This window comes from Etheostoma cragini, chromosome 22, assembly GCF_013103735.1.
Source record: "Etheostoma cragini isolate CJK2018 chromosome 22, CSU_Ecrag_1.0, whole genome shotgun sequence".
In the NCBI taxonomy this organism is placed as follows: Eukaryota; Metazoa; Chordata; class Actinopteri; order Perciformes; family Percidae; genus Etheostoma; species Etheostoma cragini.
This window is the reverse complement of record NC_048428.1, coordinates 12,864,557-12,878,653: the sequence shown is the minus strand read 5'-3', so window position 1 is coordinate 12,878,653 and position 14,097 is coordinate 12,864,557. Positions and strand designations below refer to the sequence as shown.

General features: G+C 40.1%; 2 protein-coding genes across 2 annotated transcripts in view; both read left to right on the top strand.

The window, feature by feature from the left end:
- prex2 (phosphatidylinositol-3,4,5-trisphosphate-dependent Rac exchange factor 2) overlaps positions 1 to 2,575 on the top strand; it is an 87,905-nt gene extending 85,330 nt beyond the window's left edge. Inside the window, exon 41 of the mRNA XM_034861745.1 lies at positions 1,682 to 2,575. Coding sequence (XP_034717636.1) covers positions 1,682 to 1,727 — 46 coding nt within the window. The 3' untranslated portion in view covers positions 1,728 to 2,575. The remainder of the gene's footprint in view (positions 1 to 1,681) is intronic.
- A 467-nt stretch (positions 2,576 to 3,042) lies between these two features.
- Positions 3,043 to 14,097, top strand: part of c22h8orf34 (chromosome 22 C8orf34 homolog) — a 56,191-nt gene continuing 45,136 nt past the window's right edge. Inside the window, exon 1 of the mRNA XM_034861748.1 lies at positions 3,043 to 3,518. Coding sequence (XP_034717639.1) covers positions 3,450 to 3,518 — 69 coding nt within the window. The 5' untranslated portion in view covers positions 3,043 to 3,449. The remainder of the gene's footprint in view (positions 3,519 to 14,097) is intronic.

Sequence of the window (14,097 nt, the reverse complement as noted above, 5' to 3'; positions counted from 1 at the left end):
TGCGCGGTCGCAAGGAGAGGCGTCCGCCAGTATCCCCGACTCGCGCATGTTAGCGAGGGCCCTCCATCGCTGCTTGCAACTTTAATTATATTATTATAATTATCATCAGCTCTGCATGTAGTAGCTCATTAACTACAAATCCCGTACATTACATTTCTGCTGGCCATTTTTAAAGCATAGTTTTTTGAATGATTTCCCACTTGCCAGGCAGCCGTTTGTTTCCATTAATTTAACTTGGGCATTAAACTCAAATTGCAGAAAGAGAAAGATACATGATGCCTCAGTTGGCATTAAGTCACTTTTATATTAGTTTAAAGTTATCTTGTCACATGGCATGCCATTTCAAGCAGGGACCGCTGGATTTTCTTACTTGTTGGTGCTTTCAAGGGCTCTTTGACTGCAGATGGACAGGGCTTGTTTGGACACCTTGTAATAGGACTGGCTCTGTTCTGGACATGGCTAACTTTTTATAGAGGTCAGCTGACTGAAGCTAGAAAGAACAGAAAACACTTCTATTTTACTTCTACTACTACTTTCCAGGTTTAAAATGCCGGATGCTGAAGCTTACTTAAACATACCATTAAGAACTTATAAAAGCCTCTATAAATGCTCCACTATGTGGAAATAGCAACGTATGAATAAAGTGGTCTAAGTGTTCTATGAAAGGTATAAAAGCAGTCAAAAAACGTGTTATACTTTTGCAAATAGTCAGCGGTTATATATAGATGTTTTTACCCCAAAACGTGGAAATCTACAATGGCTACTGTAGTTAGTGTAATTTTAGCTTTTCAGAGGTGTATGTATTTGTAAAGTACTGTAGTATTGAGTATGTGCTTTTTGTGCAGGACTTATGCCAAGTGGTTCCATTAGAAGGGAGCTTCCTGCACTCAGTAGCCTTAAGATGAGGACAAGGACTGCCTCAACCATTTGGCTGTGACATATAGGCTTTTGTGTGACAGGCAGCCCTTTTGAACCTTTTAGTGAAATTGACAAATACAATTAAGTAGCGGGATGATTAGTGTTGAGACATTGTGGTTGGAGAGCAAAACTGCTGCACTCTCAGTATAGGTTCATGTCATAATTGTTGTGGTGTAACTGACTGCTGCAGAATATGGAAGTGTGCTCTGTGCATCATGAGACATGCTGCTTGTTAACTGATCTGTAGATGAAAGGGGACAGTAACATTTTTGTGAGTTTACCCTAGAGTCATTCAAGACAAAATATGTGAGTGGTGCAATCGCTTATTTAAACTGCAGCAGTGCTGTATTAGGATGCATGCAATACAGCTAATTGTACTGAACATTGCTCCATGATTATGGCTTCTGTACATTTTAGAAGTCATATTTTTTAATGAATGAATGCTACCAAGCTATGGTATATAAAGTTAATTTTGTATCAACGCTTATGAACGTAAAAGCGTCAAGTTAAAGTGTCATTTTTGCTGTTTGAACGTAGTTGATGTTGTTTGACTTTGTAGCACAAAGCTGGATATGGGCTGCTAATGACAATTATTTTTCAAGTGCTGACAGTTTTCTTCGTAAGACTGCAGCCTTAATTTCTGGGTATACCTCCTTTGCACCAAAGACTTGTTGCCAAGAAGCGACATTTCTGAACAGATCATTGCTTACTGTTCACCCTCTATAATTAAATGCTATTTTGCGTTGTATGTTTCTCTGATTAGGTTGTACAAGCTGTGCCAACCTCCCCCCCCTGATGGTGACCCATAATAAACTGCATTCATGAACATGCTGAAGATGCTTTGAGTCCTCCCTCCACCCATGAAGGATCGCCCTAATAAAAGACAGTTATTGGGTCCATTTTTATACGTCCACAGTAGCTGCCTGATGTGTAAATAGAATTTTAAAACCGTAAATAGTATTTTTATTACTTTATATTTTTCATTTTTGTACTTTATACATATTCTTTGTCCATATAATGCAACTGGCAAGACAATGACTCGGTGAAAAAAAGACGTATAACCTGAGAATGCAGTTCAATTAGCCCAATGAAATGGAATGAATCCCATCAGTTTACCGTCTGCATATTATTGGGTAAAATTACGTTTGTTTTCATGAGGAAAATTTGCATGTCATGTTATCAGTTTCATTTGCATATGAAATAAGCAAGATAATATTGATGAAAACAATATTTGACTTTGTATCATGTTCACAATGGGCAACAATTTCTCTGCTTCTCTTCAACTCTGACTATCCTTTATCAATTATCTCAGTGTTGAATAACCATGTGAATGTGTGTTTTGTACGTTTCTTAACGTGTTTATTCGCTTGTAAATATACAAATGAAGTGTTTGAATGTGACAAAAGATGAATGCCCTTGTTTCCATTGTGTTTGGATTACATGCATGCATGTGATTGTTTTCAATGGTTTATCAGTATTAACATATAACAGGTTTTTGGAGGTAGAGCTATGAGATATATACTTTTATTTCACTTCGACAGTACTCAGGATTAAAGGGTCACTCTGCTACTTATCTTATGAATCATTGTAGATTAATGTCTAGCTCACTACTATGCAAACAAACAAGTGGTAATAAACTGCACCAATAAGCTCCTTAGTGCTTCCAATACTGTATGTCTTTGTTACATCCATGTAAAAATGGTTGATTTTTGCTGCAGATTTTCTTTGAAAACACTACAAAAATGTAATGTATACAGTATGTAAACCATATATTTAAACTGATAACTATGGATAGAGATTGGGAATGATCTTTCTTCATATGCCAACAACCAATTGATAAATGTGTTACAATACTTTAATATGGTAAAACTGGTAACCATTTATTTTGGTAGCTTACTCTGTGCCCTTTTGTTGCTTACTCACTCTTTTACTGTTTAATTGTTAAATTAATTACAGATTTAAAAAAATAAAATAAAAGGACTCGTTAAACTTTCAACTTTGCTTCCGGTAATTAGCAGAATGTACTGCACCTGCGTTAATTGCGGTCAGTGCACGTGCACGTGTACCATACAGTAGGTAGCTACCGTAGCCTACAGTAGATACCGTACAGTAGCTACCGTACAGTAGCCATATGCGGTGAAACACAGAGGGCAAGGCTGAGCCCGCGGATAAATGGGAGTGGCGGTAGCACCGTTAACTGCTGGTAGCCAGTAAGCGGAAGATTTGTAGTCTCTGTCACCGAGCTGCCCTGCTATTGGCTTTTACGGGGAAGCTGCCGCCAGAGATTCTGTGAGGCGACAAACTGGGGCTGCAGGTCCCGGGCTGAGTCTCCACAATGAGCCGGGCTCATAGCCGCCTGCTCCACACTTGACGCAAACCGTCTGAACTTAGCGCGGCTCCGCTGCAGCCACACTACACTTGGGACATTTTACATATTTAAGTCGCCGAGACGCTTCTTGAAGGACAACTGACACCGCCTTGCCTAATGCTTTTCCTCTGTTAAATCTCTTGCGAGGCACAACCGTTTCTTCATGGCGTCTCCACAACAGTCAAGAATTCAGTCGTATCTGGAGAAGAATAAAATCGGACCCTTGTTTGAGGTGAGTGTGTGCACGAATGAAACCAAGAACTCTGAAGTTGTTGGTGACCAATTTAAAGGACCATTGCTTTACCCTAGACTGCATTAATCTACTTTTATGTTGTGCCTAATGATGAGCGCACATCTGCAATGTGAGCTCTCACGCTGGAGTATGCGAGGATTGAACCGGGTTGTTACTCCCTACCCTCCGTACACATGCACTGTAGATGGTAAAGCAACCGGCTGGTAACCCATATGCTTCTATTAATTTCTTTCTATTACTGAAACGACCCACTGCACTCCGTCTATGAGATACTGTAGTGAAACATGTTTTGGTTGCTGTGTTTGCCTTCACATTTCCATGCTCAGCCTTTCCATCTGTAGCCTACCATGCTACTGCCTGACTCGACATTGTTACACTTAGTTAAAGTCTGGGCCACTCAGGGAAGCCAGTTGTATTCGTATTGGCTTTACTGTGCGTTCTGCTACAGTGGACACAGCCTAACTACCTGCCAGTTTGTCAGTTAGGGATCTGTGTTCATCCCGCCGTATTCTCAGTGTGGCATCAAATCAACCCAGGGGAGAGCATGACTTCATCCTTTGCTCTTGGATTTATTGCTAAAAAGCAGGACCACACAGGTGTGTGAGGCATTATCAGAGGAAAGATGGAAAGACAGACATAACTGGCTTTTGCCTGAGATGCAGCAGATCTGTGTCTTGCTAAAGACTGGGAAGACTACTGTAATATCACCATGAAATACAAGCCTGTGGATGCATGCAGTACTGTAGGATGATGTGTACTGTATTTATGGCACAGCAATATTCACATGCACATGTGTTTTGGAAAGTGCTGACATTTCATTTTCTGTGCTTTGGCTGGATGTGTAGTAGCACACACAAACACCGTCTGCATGTAAAACAGATGTAAGAGCACCAGTGAGGCTTGTTTCAGCACCGGGGACAGAGACTCGTGACGAACGTGCATTTGGCCAGCGATGAAGACAAGAGATCTTATTGTGAGGCCACACCAGTCACTGGGGCTCAACCGCTCAACAATAGTCCTGTGTGTTCTCTCTGTTTATTTTTCCTCCCTCCATCTTCCTCTTCCACCTGTCCCCTGCTCTGTTGTCTACCTCACTTTGTGTTTCTCTTTATCCTTGGCTCTTTGGACAATTCACTACATTCTCCTGTATGTGACCATTTAAGATGACTTAAGCAAAGTGTTTAAAGGGAACGCTTGTGGTTATAAAACCCCTGTGCTCTAAAGATTAATGAGCTTATATGGTAAAGCTTTTACCGGCTATTGCAACCTAAAGTGTGCCCTTAAGGCCATCACAGTCAGATAATTGCTTGAGTTGTTCAGTGTTTAGACTGTTAATGGTGAAATGTGAGGCTGCGTTTTGCAGTTTAGATTTTTAGTTGTGACACTGGCAGCTTTGGAAAGGTAGTAAGAGAGAGGTGGAGTAAGAGAAGAATATCTGAACCCTGTCCTGGGTCTGCCAATCTCCTTATGAGAAAATGATTTAGCTGCTACCTTGGTGTTGCGCATGAGAAGCTTTGGCCATTTCAGTGTAGTCCCAGAGAAAACCCATCCATGTGCATTCAGTTGTGAAGAAACAAGCTTTTCTTTTCATGAGACGAATCCCGGAAGAGAGATTGGAATTCTTCTGGTAATTTTCTTTTTGATCACATTTAGAGAATTGGCACAGCAGCAGAAGTAGTACTACAGCTGTTCTGCTACGCTGCTTAAAGTAAAAATGAGCTGAAAGTGGGATTGCTATTCAAACATGAATACATCAATGGGAAAACGTGTGTTAAATGACACAAAACAATTTCCAAATACAAGCGCATAATGTAGAAATATAAGTACAGGGTGCCTGGGTAGCTCACCTGGTAGAGCATGCGCTCCTATGAAGGGGTTTACTCCTCGATGCCTCGGCCGCGGGTTTGACTCCGTCCCTGTGGCCCTTTGCTGCATGTCATTTCCCCTCTCTCTCCCCTTTCCTGTCTTCAGCTGTCCTATAAAGTAAAAAAAGGTCTTTAAACAAAAGAAATATAAGTACAGTTGATACAAAGTATTTTACAGTACAGAACACAACATTTTGGCAAAGTGATGGTCTAAAATAATGATTTTGGGCTTGAACTGAATCAAAACCGATATAATTTCAATATTTAAGGAAGGATGGTAATTAGTAGTAAATTACATTTTCCTCGAAAAAAACAAATGGATCGTCTCCCACTGATCTGGTTGGTTTACATGTGAGCAGGAAAACCATAATCACTCTTAGGGTTATTTATTGAAAAGGTTGTCTTCCTGGTTTAGTTTTGCTGAAATGCATTTAATGTCCTAAGTGTACATGTATGCCATTCAGTATCTTGTATGTTATTAGTGTATTCTTTACTTCCTGTTGTGTAAACACCACCTTGATGTAAATATCTGTTACCCCGAAATCTTCTTCCTCTTCATTTCTCCCTCGTCTGCAAAGCCCCATCACTTCTTCCTCAGCCCCAACACATAGCTGCAGCATTAAACTGTGGAACAGCGAGCGGGCGTTCATTTACTCACTTTGATGAGACACGGCTTATGATTTGCCACCAAATTGATTCCCCTCCTTCGCTAATGACATGGTTGTTTTGCAGAGATAGCAAGCTGAGTCAACATCGTCAGAATATTCTCCAAAACGTAAAGCAGCCTTTCGTAATAATTGAAGTAATTGCACTCCAGATTATTGTCAGCCACTTGCCTATTTTGATAAATTGATATTCTTTTAAACACCTTCTCTTTTCCAATCAATTAACAGTTGTAGTGCAGTTGGACCTTTTACATTTTTGTGTTGCATGAAGAATTATAGTCCTTATAGGCCACAAAGCAAGCTGAAGGCCATATGTTTAGGATCCTTTGTTACACTTTGTTTGATACACATCATAAAAAGATACAGCGAGGAGGTGTGTTACCTAATGCAACATATTAAGGGTACTTTTTCCCTTTACCTGGCATTTGCCATGGAAACCGGATCACCTCAATCATATGAAAGAATCTATAGATTCCTTTTAATCTTTCTTTTATCATAGAGGATCTTTAGGATCTATCCACAGTCTCCTGACATCTAAACTCATGTAACAAGACGGGGACAGACTAAGACGGACTGGGTGCCTGGGTAGCTCACCTGGTAGAGCCAGGCCATGTACAGAGGTTTATTCCTTGACGCAGCGGCCGTGGGTTTGACTCCGACCTGCGGCTCTCTGCTGCATGTCTTTCTCCCTCTTTCCCCTTTTCAGGTCTTCAGCTGTCCAAAGAAAATAAATGCCTAAAAATGGCTGTCTTTAACAGCAGACGGTGTAAAAATGTTGTCCCTGCTGTGGTCTGTCAATCATACCTTAGGTGACATAATTGTTCTGATGGAAAGGGAACTTATGGATCATGTAAGTGTAGCCTCGACTAGAAATGTCACTGGAATGAACTCTAATTGGTTTAACAATCAAATGTTGAATAATAACTATTCTGTGGTAGACTTGGCATCATTGTTTCATGTCTTGGCTTTTTCATTTTAATGACTTCAATAGCTTGAATATAATATCTATTATTAAATGAGTATTGGTCTCAGCTTGGGGGTTGTTATGATTACTTGCTGATACTGATGAAGTACTGAAGGAGTGTTAAACTGGATCTGATTTATTAAATATAGAAAGAATGTAAAATGCAGTGAGGCTCATAAAACATTAATGCATCAATAATCTATTTGATTACGTTCATTTCATTTTCTTTTTTTCATGTGTATTTAATTAATTTTTTGAAGACCTTTTGTGTAGGTACAGCCTCACATTTCCTTTCACATAGAGGAATGTTAGCGATTTTAAATATATAAAAGGGAAAACAACTGAGCACTGACTGGTGTTGAATCTGCACTCGATTTCAGCCAATGCCTTGTGGCAGAATTTAAATCAGTGAAGCTGCTCTGTTCCTACTGGTGCTGTTGCTACTTATAGTAAAGGTAAATGACTTTGCTTCTCCCTATAGATTTCTCTTCCATCCATGAGGAAAAGTTCCATTCCAACCTGCTCAGCTGTGTAGTGTTTCTAATGTTTCTAATCTGCTGTGCTCAGGGTCTCGGTAGTGCAGCAGCTGTGCAGAACTGTAAAGAGGTCAGGCAGACAGGCAGGACGTGGACACCAACACACGGCCTCTCTGACTTATTGATCCACTCCCTTAAGAGGTCATTTATTGGACTTGGTGTGATTCCTTTTTTAAGCTATTTTCACCTATACAGTAGAAGCAGTATGCACTTCCTGTCTCAGTGAAACAACAATTTCTCTATGCATATAACTTGTTTTTAATCATTAAATCTGCCTGAGTGATTGATTATATTGTTTATATGAGAATTTTGCTGACCTGCATTCACTATAATTCATGTACCGCTTTTAGATAAAAAGCAGGAATCTCACTTAAAATATTGTTGACCATTTGAAAGGCATTAACAGACACGCACAAGGAGAGAGGTTCAGTTATGCATCATGAAGAATCCATCATAGGTCTTATTACATCTACAAACACACATGGAAACATTTCTGTCTGACAGGGTGACTTTGTCATTGCTCACACGTCAGGTAATAATAACTCCGCAGTTTCATATCAGTTGTGTGTCATGTTGTTGTTTTGTTGATGTTTTACCATTCAAAGCGAAACATCTGCAAAACTAGGTCAGTTATTACCGGAATAATAATTACTATTTGATATTACAGTCCAGTATGAGAAGTGAGTTTTTTTTTATCATGCTACAGAGCTCAGTGGAATGATGAAGGCAGTTTTATCACCTTACACAGCAAAGTTAAGTCTATTGATCAAGAAATGATTTTTACTCTTGTTTATTATCCATTTGTATGCTGCTGGGTTATTATTGCATATATTTGCATTTAAACATAGATGTTCACTCTAATTTAATATTTATAATTTATATTATATAATTTAATTGTATCAAAAAGCTGTGAAGTTGATGAAATTCAATACAATCAATTTACTGAAAAATGATCTGCAATTTCCCATGGCGCTTTTGTTATGGCACCACGTGCAATTTGAAATGCAGCCTTTCACTTTTGTTGTCTGTAGGGATGGGCGGCAAAGACCGTAGAATTTATATTTAGAAATCAACACCATCAAAGTTCAGAGGAGAAAAACAGTTTGGGATTGGTTTAACTCTAAACACATAGTTCCATACAAACAGAGCCACAATCTTCATCAAATCCATTTTTATTCATTTTTCAGATACCACTATTTGTTTAGACATTGATGACTTGATATGGCAGACGTCTGGTCGTGCATGGGTTAATAGAGCTCCCATTCAGGCACAGTTAGAGGAATTGCCACAAGACAGGCAGCTCAAGGCCATGATGGTCCGGGGGGAGTACAGGAAGAGAGAGAAGAGAAGGCAAAGGATCTCTGCGAGATTAGGCAGTGAGACGATGAGTGATGAAGTTCGATATGAGGAAGATTTAGAGCATGCAACTACGTCAGGTGAGGGCAGTGAGTGGGTATGGAAAGAGAAAGGAAGCTTGTGTGCTAGTTACGATGCATGCTAATAAAGTTATCCTGTCCACTAATAGGCTGAGGATGCTGATGGCTGACTGCTGTGGGGTATTGATAGTCATGCTGGTGGTGTGGGGGAGCCGATCATCTGATCTGTTAGGCTTGTGACTTATAACTGTATGTGTGTTTGTCCTAGGAAGGATTCATGTGTGTCTATGCACATGTATACGACTAAAGGCCTTAAATCATTTTTGATATAAGTGATGGGGGACAAAATCCACAGTCATCTGTGCTTTTTAAACTTCAGTTCTAGCCAATATGAGGCCTAGGCAGTCTGAGTTAAACAAATCAAGCAGGTATGAATTACATTTGTGCATCCCTGGACAGTGTTTCCTTGCATTTTTATACAGAACAAAGACTTTGGATTTTGTCCCACATCTCTTCCATTGAAATGGCTTTAAGAGGAGATCCCTGCACAGCCAGAGATGGTTACAATGTTCTCCATATACACATGGCCATTGGCATGTGAGTATGGTTGTAAGATGTGAACCTATCCGTCATGGCCTGGTTTTGATTGGTTGCAGTGGTGCCTGAATCGATGAATTGCTTCAGCCGTAATTCTTTAAAATAATGTACGTTATAGCGTAATAAAGTCTAAGTTATTTCTCTTGTTGGATGTTTTATTCTTCACCGTCATGCTTAAAAAATAAATTAGATATGCAGCACTTCATGATTCACTCACCAAACCAGCGGAGCTGTAACAGAGTTTATAGGACTGTGACGAATGGTTATTTTCATTATTAGATTATTTTTTTAACGATAATAATGTTGTCTATATGATGTGAGAAAGTTCAATACATCAAATGGAAGTATATAACAACGTTCATTCCACTGATGAAAGCTTGGCGTTTAGACCCTGTCAATGTGAAGCACCTTCATCAAGATGATAGTAAAGGATTGGGTGTATCATAGACGCTGTAGGTGGTGCAGTACAGCCTGCAGACAAATGATGGAAACTATTGTTTAAATTTCCTGGAACAATCCTGAAGGCCATGGTGGTGATAGGGAGGTGGCAGAATTGCAATGAAAGTTTGTTTAAAAAATACAGTTTGGCCCAAAAGATCATTGGTCAGATATGTAGGTAAGCAGCAGTGACGGACAACATTAGAGTGAGAAGCAGTTGCAACAGCGTGAGACCAAAGCTCCTATTGGCAGAGCTGCATTGTGTACTTGTTTAGACCAACAAGCGATCCAAGATACAACATTTTAAGAATATTAAGCATTTTCAGTCTACGTGAAGAAAGTGTAGTCGATGCATTTTTTTATCTACTAATTATATTGTGAGTCATTCCCCCCCTCAAACCCCCCCCCACCCCCAGGTGACATTGCCTCTCCCACAGTCTCCTCTTCCGCATGATGCTCTTGTCTGCCTGCTTATTCAAGGTCTGGATCTCTTCCAATGGTCTCTCTCTCTCTCTCTCTCTCTCTCTCTCTCTCTGCTCATGTTCACCTAATTGGCTCATTCCCCATCGTTCTCTTTTTTCCAATAAAATCTTATTTCTGTATATGAAGCACATTGGACTGACGGACGTGATCTTAAATACCGTCATATGACTTTGCATCATCACATTTCATTGACAAACATTAGGTAAATCAGTGGTAGTCTGTGGCCATCAGGGACAGGGAGCGCTCATGGGAGTCTTGATAGAGCTGTTGTTGTATTTCAATTTTAATTACACAAAGACAAGTCTAAAGAAAAGAGCTAATCAGAGCCACAGCACCTGAGTGTTGCTATGTTGATTGAGTTTAGTTGTTACACTACTTTCATTCATACAGTTTACGGACACAGTTGTCTTGTCTCAGTAGTCTGTATTACATCCAATCGGGAACACAGACATCATAGACAGCTGGCTCATGCAGAGTATGTGGTGGCTCAGTGTCTCCTCACATCCAGGCAACCATCTATAGCTCCAACAGTTCAACGGCTAAAGTGGAAATTCAGCAGCTTGCGGGTTGACCAGAAACAAAAGCGCAAAGCTAACACTTTACATACATGAAAAATAATCTAAAAATACTCAAAAAGTATGACAAATGTTTTAGAATTACATATAACAAGGATTAATAGCAACAGTGTCTAACACAGGTATAAAAGGTGAAAAGTGCATTCATATCAGATTGAATATGTGGAAGGATCTACACATACTGTGCAGATGAACTGAGTGATGTATTTCAAAGACTATTTCAGCTTTCTACAGACTCTGCGGTTGTCCCTGATCTGTGGAAGACTTCAAACGTTGTTTTACCAAAGATTAGTAGACATAATCTCAATGCCTAAAGCACTGTCATTACTAGTACTCACAACCATGAAGACCGTGGATGGAACCGGACCAGTTATCGGCCCCTGCAGTTTGCATATAAGCCTGGGAGAGGTGTTGACAACGCAAAGATATATCATTTTTAACCTGTAAAGGACATTTAGAACAAAAAGCAATCCAACAAGCACATCTCATGCTGTACATTCAAAACACTCTCTAAGGGCCTCAAGTTTATTCTCTAGTCAGACCTGTTGTTTTAGTCACTTGATCTTTGTCTGAATAACTGGTCTTGTTTACCTAGTCCAATATAACTTTGGATGCATTATTTTCATTCGCCCGGGGGTGGATGTACACTACCGCGAATACAAGTTGCAGGATTTCTCTTGGTAAGTAACACAGGCGAAGAGACATCCAGCATTTCAATGTCAGCCTCACATACTGTCCCTGTGCAACTACAGACTTACACCTCTTTCGGTATATGAATAGGCAGATGCCACCCCCACAGATCGGAGTCAAAACCTTGACTGTCAAGCCACGTCTCTGTGAAGGCTGTGATACAAACATTCATATACTCTTGCATATGGTAGCCATTTGGCTGTAGTTCATCCAATTTACTACATAATGAATATACATATATCACATATATCACATACAGGTTTTCAGCCTTTTGGTGTTTTTCAACTGCCGTCAACTGTCAGACAACTGGAACTTTCTTTGTAATACCTCCTTCGATTCCCGCACGAGAAATGTATCTTTTGAACCTTCACAGAAAGGTGTCTAGGGTTTAGATAATTAGATTAGATAATCATTCCATGAGGTTGGGAAGATTTGTTATACTGAAAAGGACACTCAAGCAGGATTTCTCCCTATGTCCACTTTCAATTTGGGGAGTTTGTTTTGCAGGGATATAGGGAGTGTCAGTGAGAGTATCATGATTGTCATTGTCCTCGGAGCGAGTCCTTGAGAGCTTCCAAGGACACGGGTATCTCTTGGCTTGCTGACAGCTTGTCAATTACCGCCACCAAACCAAACTGCCTGGGGCACAAGTATATCTGACCCCGAAAACAGATCTGCACAGATATGGACTGCATTTCTCAATTACTAATGCTACTTGTTGGGCTGCTTATAGTGCACTAATGCAGAGGCCACCTTGCTATCTCTCTCACATACAAACTAATGCAATGGCTTTGCTGATGCAAGTCACTTTAAGCCAAAAAGCATTATAGTCTAATTGTATATAGAATTCTCTTACCATGGTTCCTGTCAAAGAAAATATGATTACCAGTCAAACAGCATGGGTATAGCAAGCAAGACTCATGTTATTTAAAGCACCTCATTACCATAGAAAGTGAAGGTGTTGGATACGGCTACTTTGTTCTGCTGTATATGTGACTTATATAAAGTATGCATATCCGCTGTGGTGATGCCTTTTGACGTTATTGGAGATGGTGGAGGACACAAAAGTGCACGTGTACATACATTAGCTCATTCAGCTCATCCAAAACACTACAAGAAGTGCAATCAATATATGTTGGCACAAGTCTTTTACAGTACAGATGTGGGCAGAATGCAGATATACCCAGATGTGCTGCCATTTCTTTAACAATCCCCGGAACCTACACCTATCATCATCTATATCTAGGGGGGGGGGTTGTTGTCACTGGCAAACAAATCATGAAAATTAACTCTCTGCAGTCCTCCATAAAAAGAACTGCACATCCTTCCCTTTTCCCCTTCCCCATAAAAAAACTATTAGGACTTGGAAATCCAGAGGGATTTAACAGGGTTCTGCTAATTTGGCTTCCTGTATAATCTACCAAATTACAACCTTCATTTATAGACCTCCTGTTGGTAGGTTAGTTAGTAAATAACCCAAAGGAGCTACCAAGCAGAAATTTCATCTTAGCATTGTTAGTGGTTTATAAATGCTAAACACAGGCTAGATCCTTTGCAGTTGTGAGGACAGACGCTTTACTAAACTCTTAGGCTACATCCACACTAAATGATCTTCATCCACACAAGCTCAATAGCAGAACAAATCTCTGTCTATATTAACACGTGTGACAACACATATCACATGACCATTTGCATATACTGGGCATGCGTTTGCTGGTGTAAACAGGAAGCAGATTGTCTAATGTTACTCTGAAGTTGAAAATCATGGATATTGTGTGCTGTATATTCTCCTCCAGTACTTTTTCATATGGCTATTTCTCAGAAATAGCATACTTTTTCTTTCTGAAGAGCTTGTAGGTCACTTCAACTTTATCTTATTTATTGCAGGCAGAGATGCAAGGTTCTCCAGCCCTTTAGACCTGCAGTCTACAGAGAAAAATTTCAACACACTCCCTGTCTGTCCATTCACAGGCTGCTTGCTGCCAGAGCTGCTGTAGGCACTGGGGCCGGGCAGGAATGCCCCCCTGACCAATTACCTGATTAGCTTTCTGAGCACACAAAGCGCAGCCAAGGCTAGCCTGCTATAATCCACACATAGGCTTCCTGTAGCCCTCCCCACCCCCTGTAACACATACACATGCAGATTTATTAGCATGCCCTCATGGGTAAATGCGTATCAGCCACCAAGTATAGGGTTGCATGATTTGGTTAAGTTGCACAAAACTATGTATAGAGTACTGTGATTATCACGCAGAAGCACATAGTACTTAAACTCACTCACTCACTCACTCACTATATACAGTGGGTACGGAAAGTATTCAGACCCCTTTAAATTTTTCACTCTTTGTTTCATTGCAGCCATTTTCCAA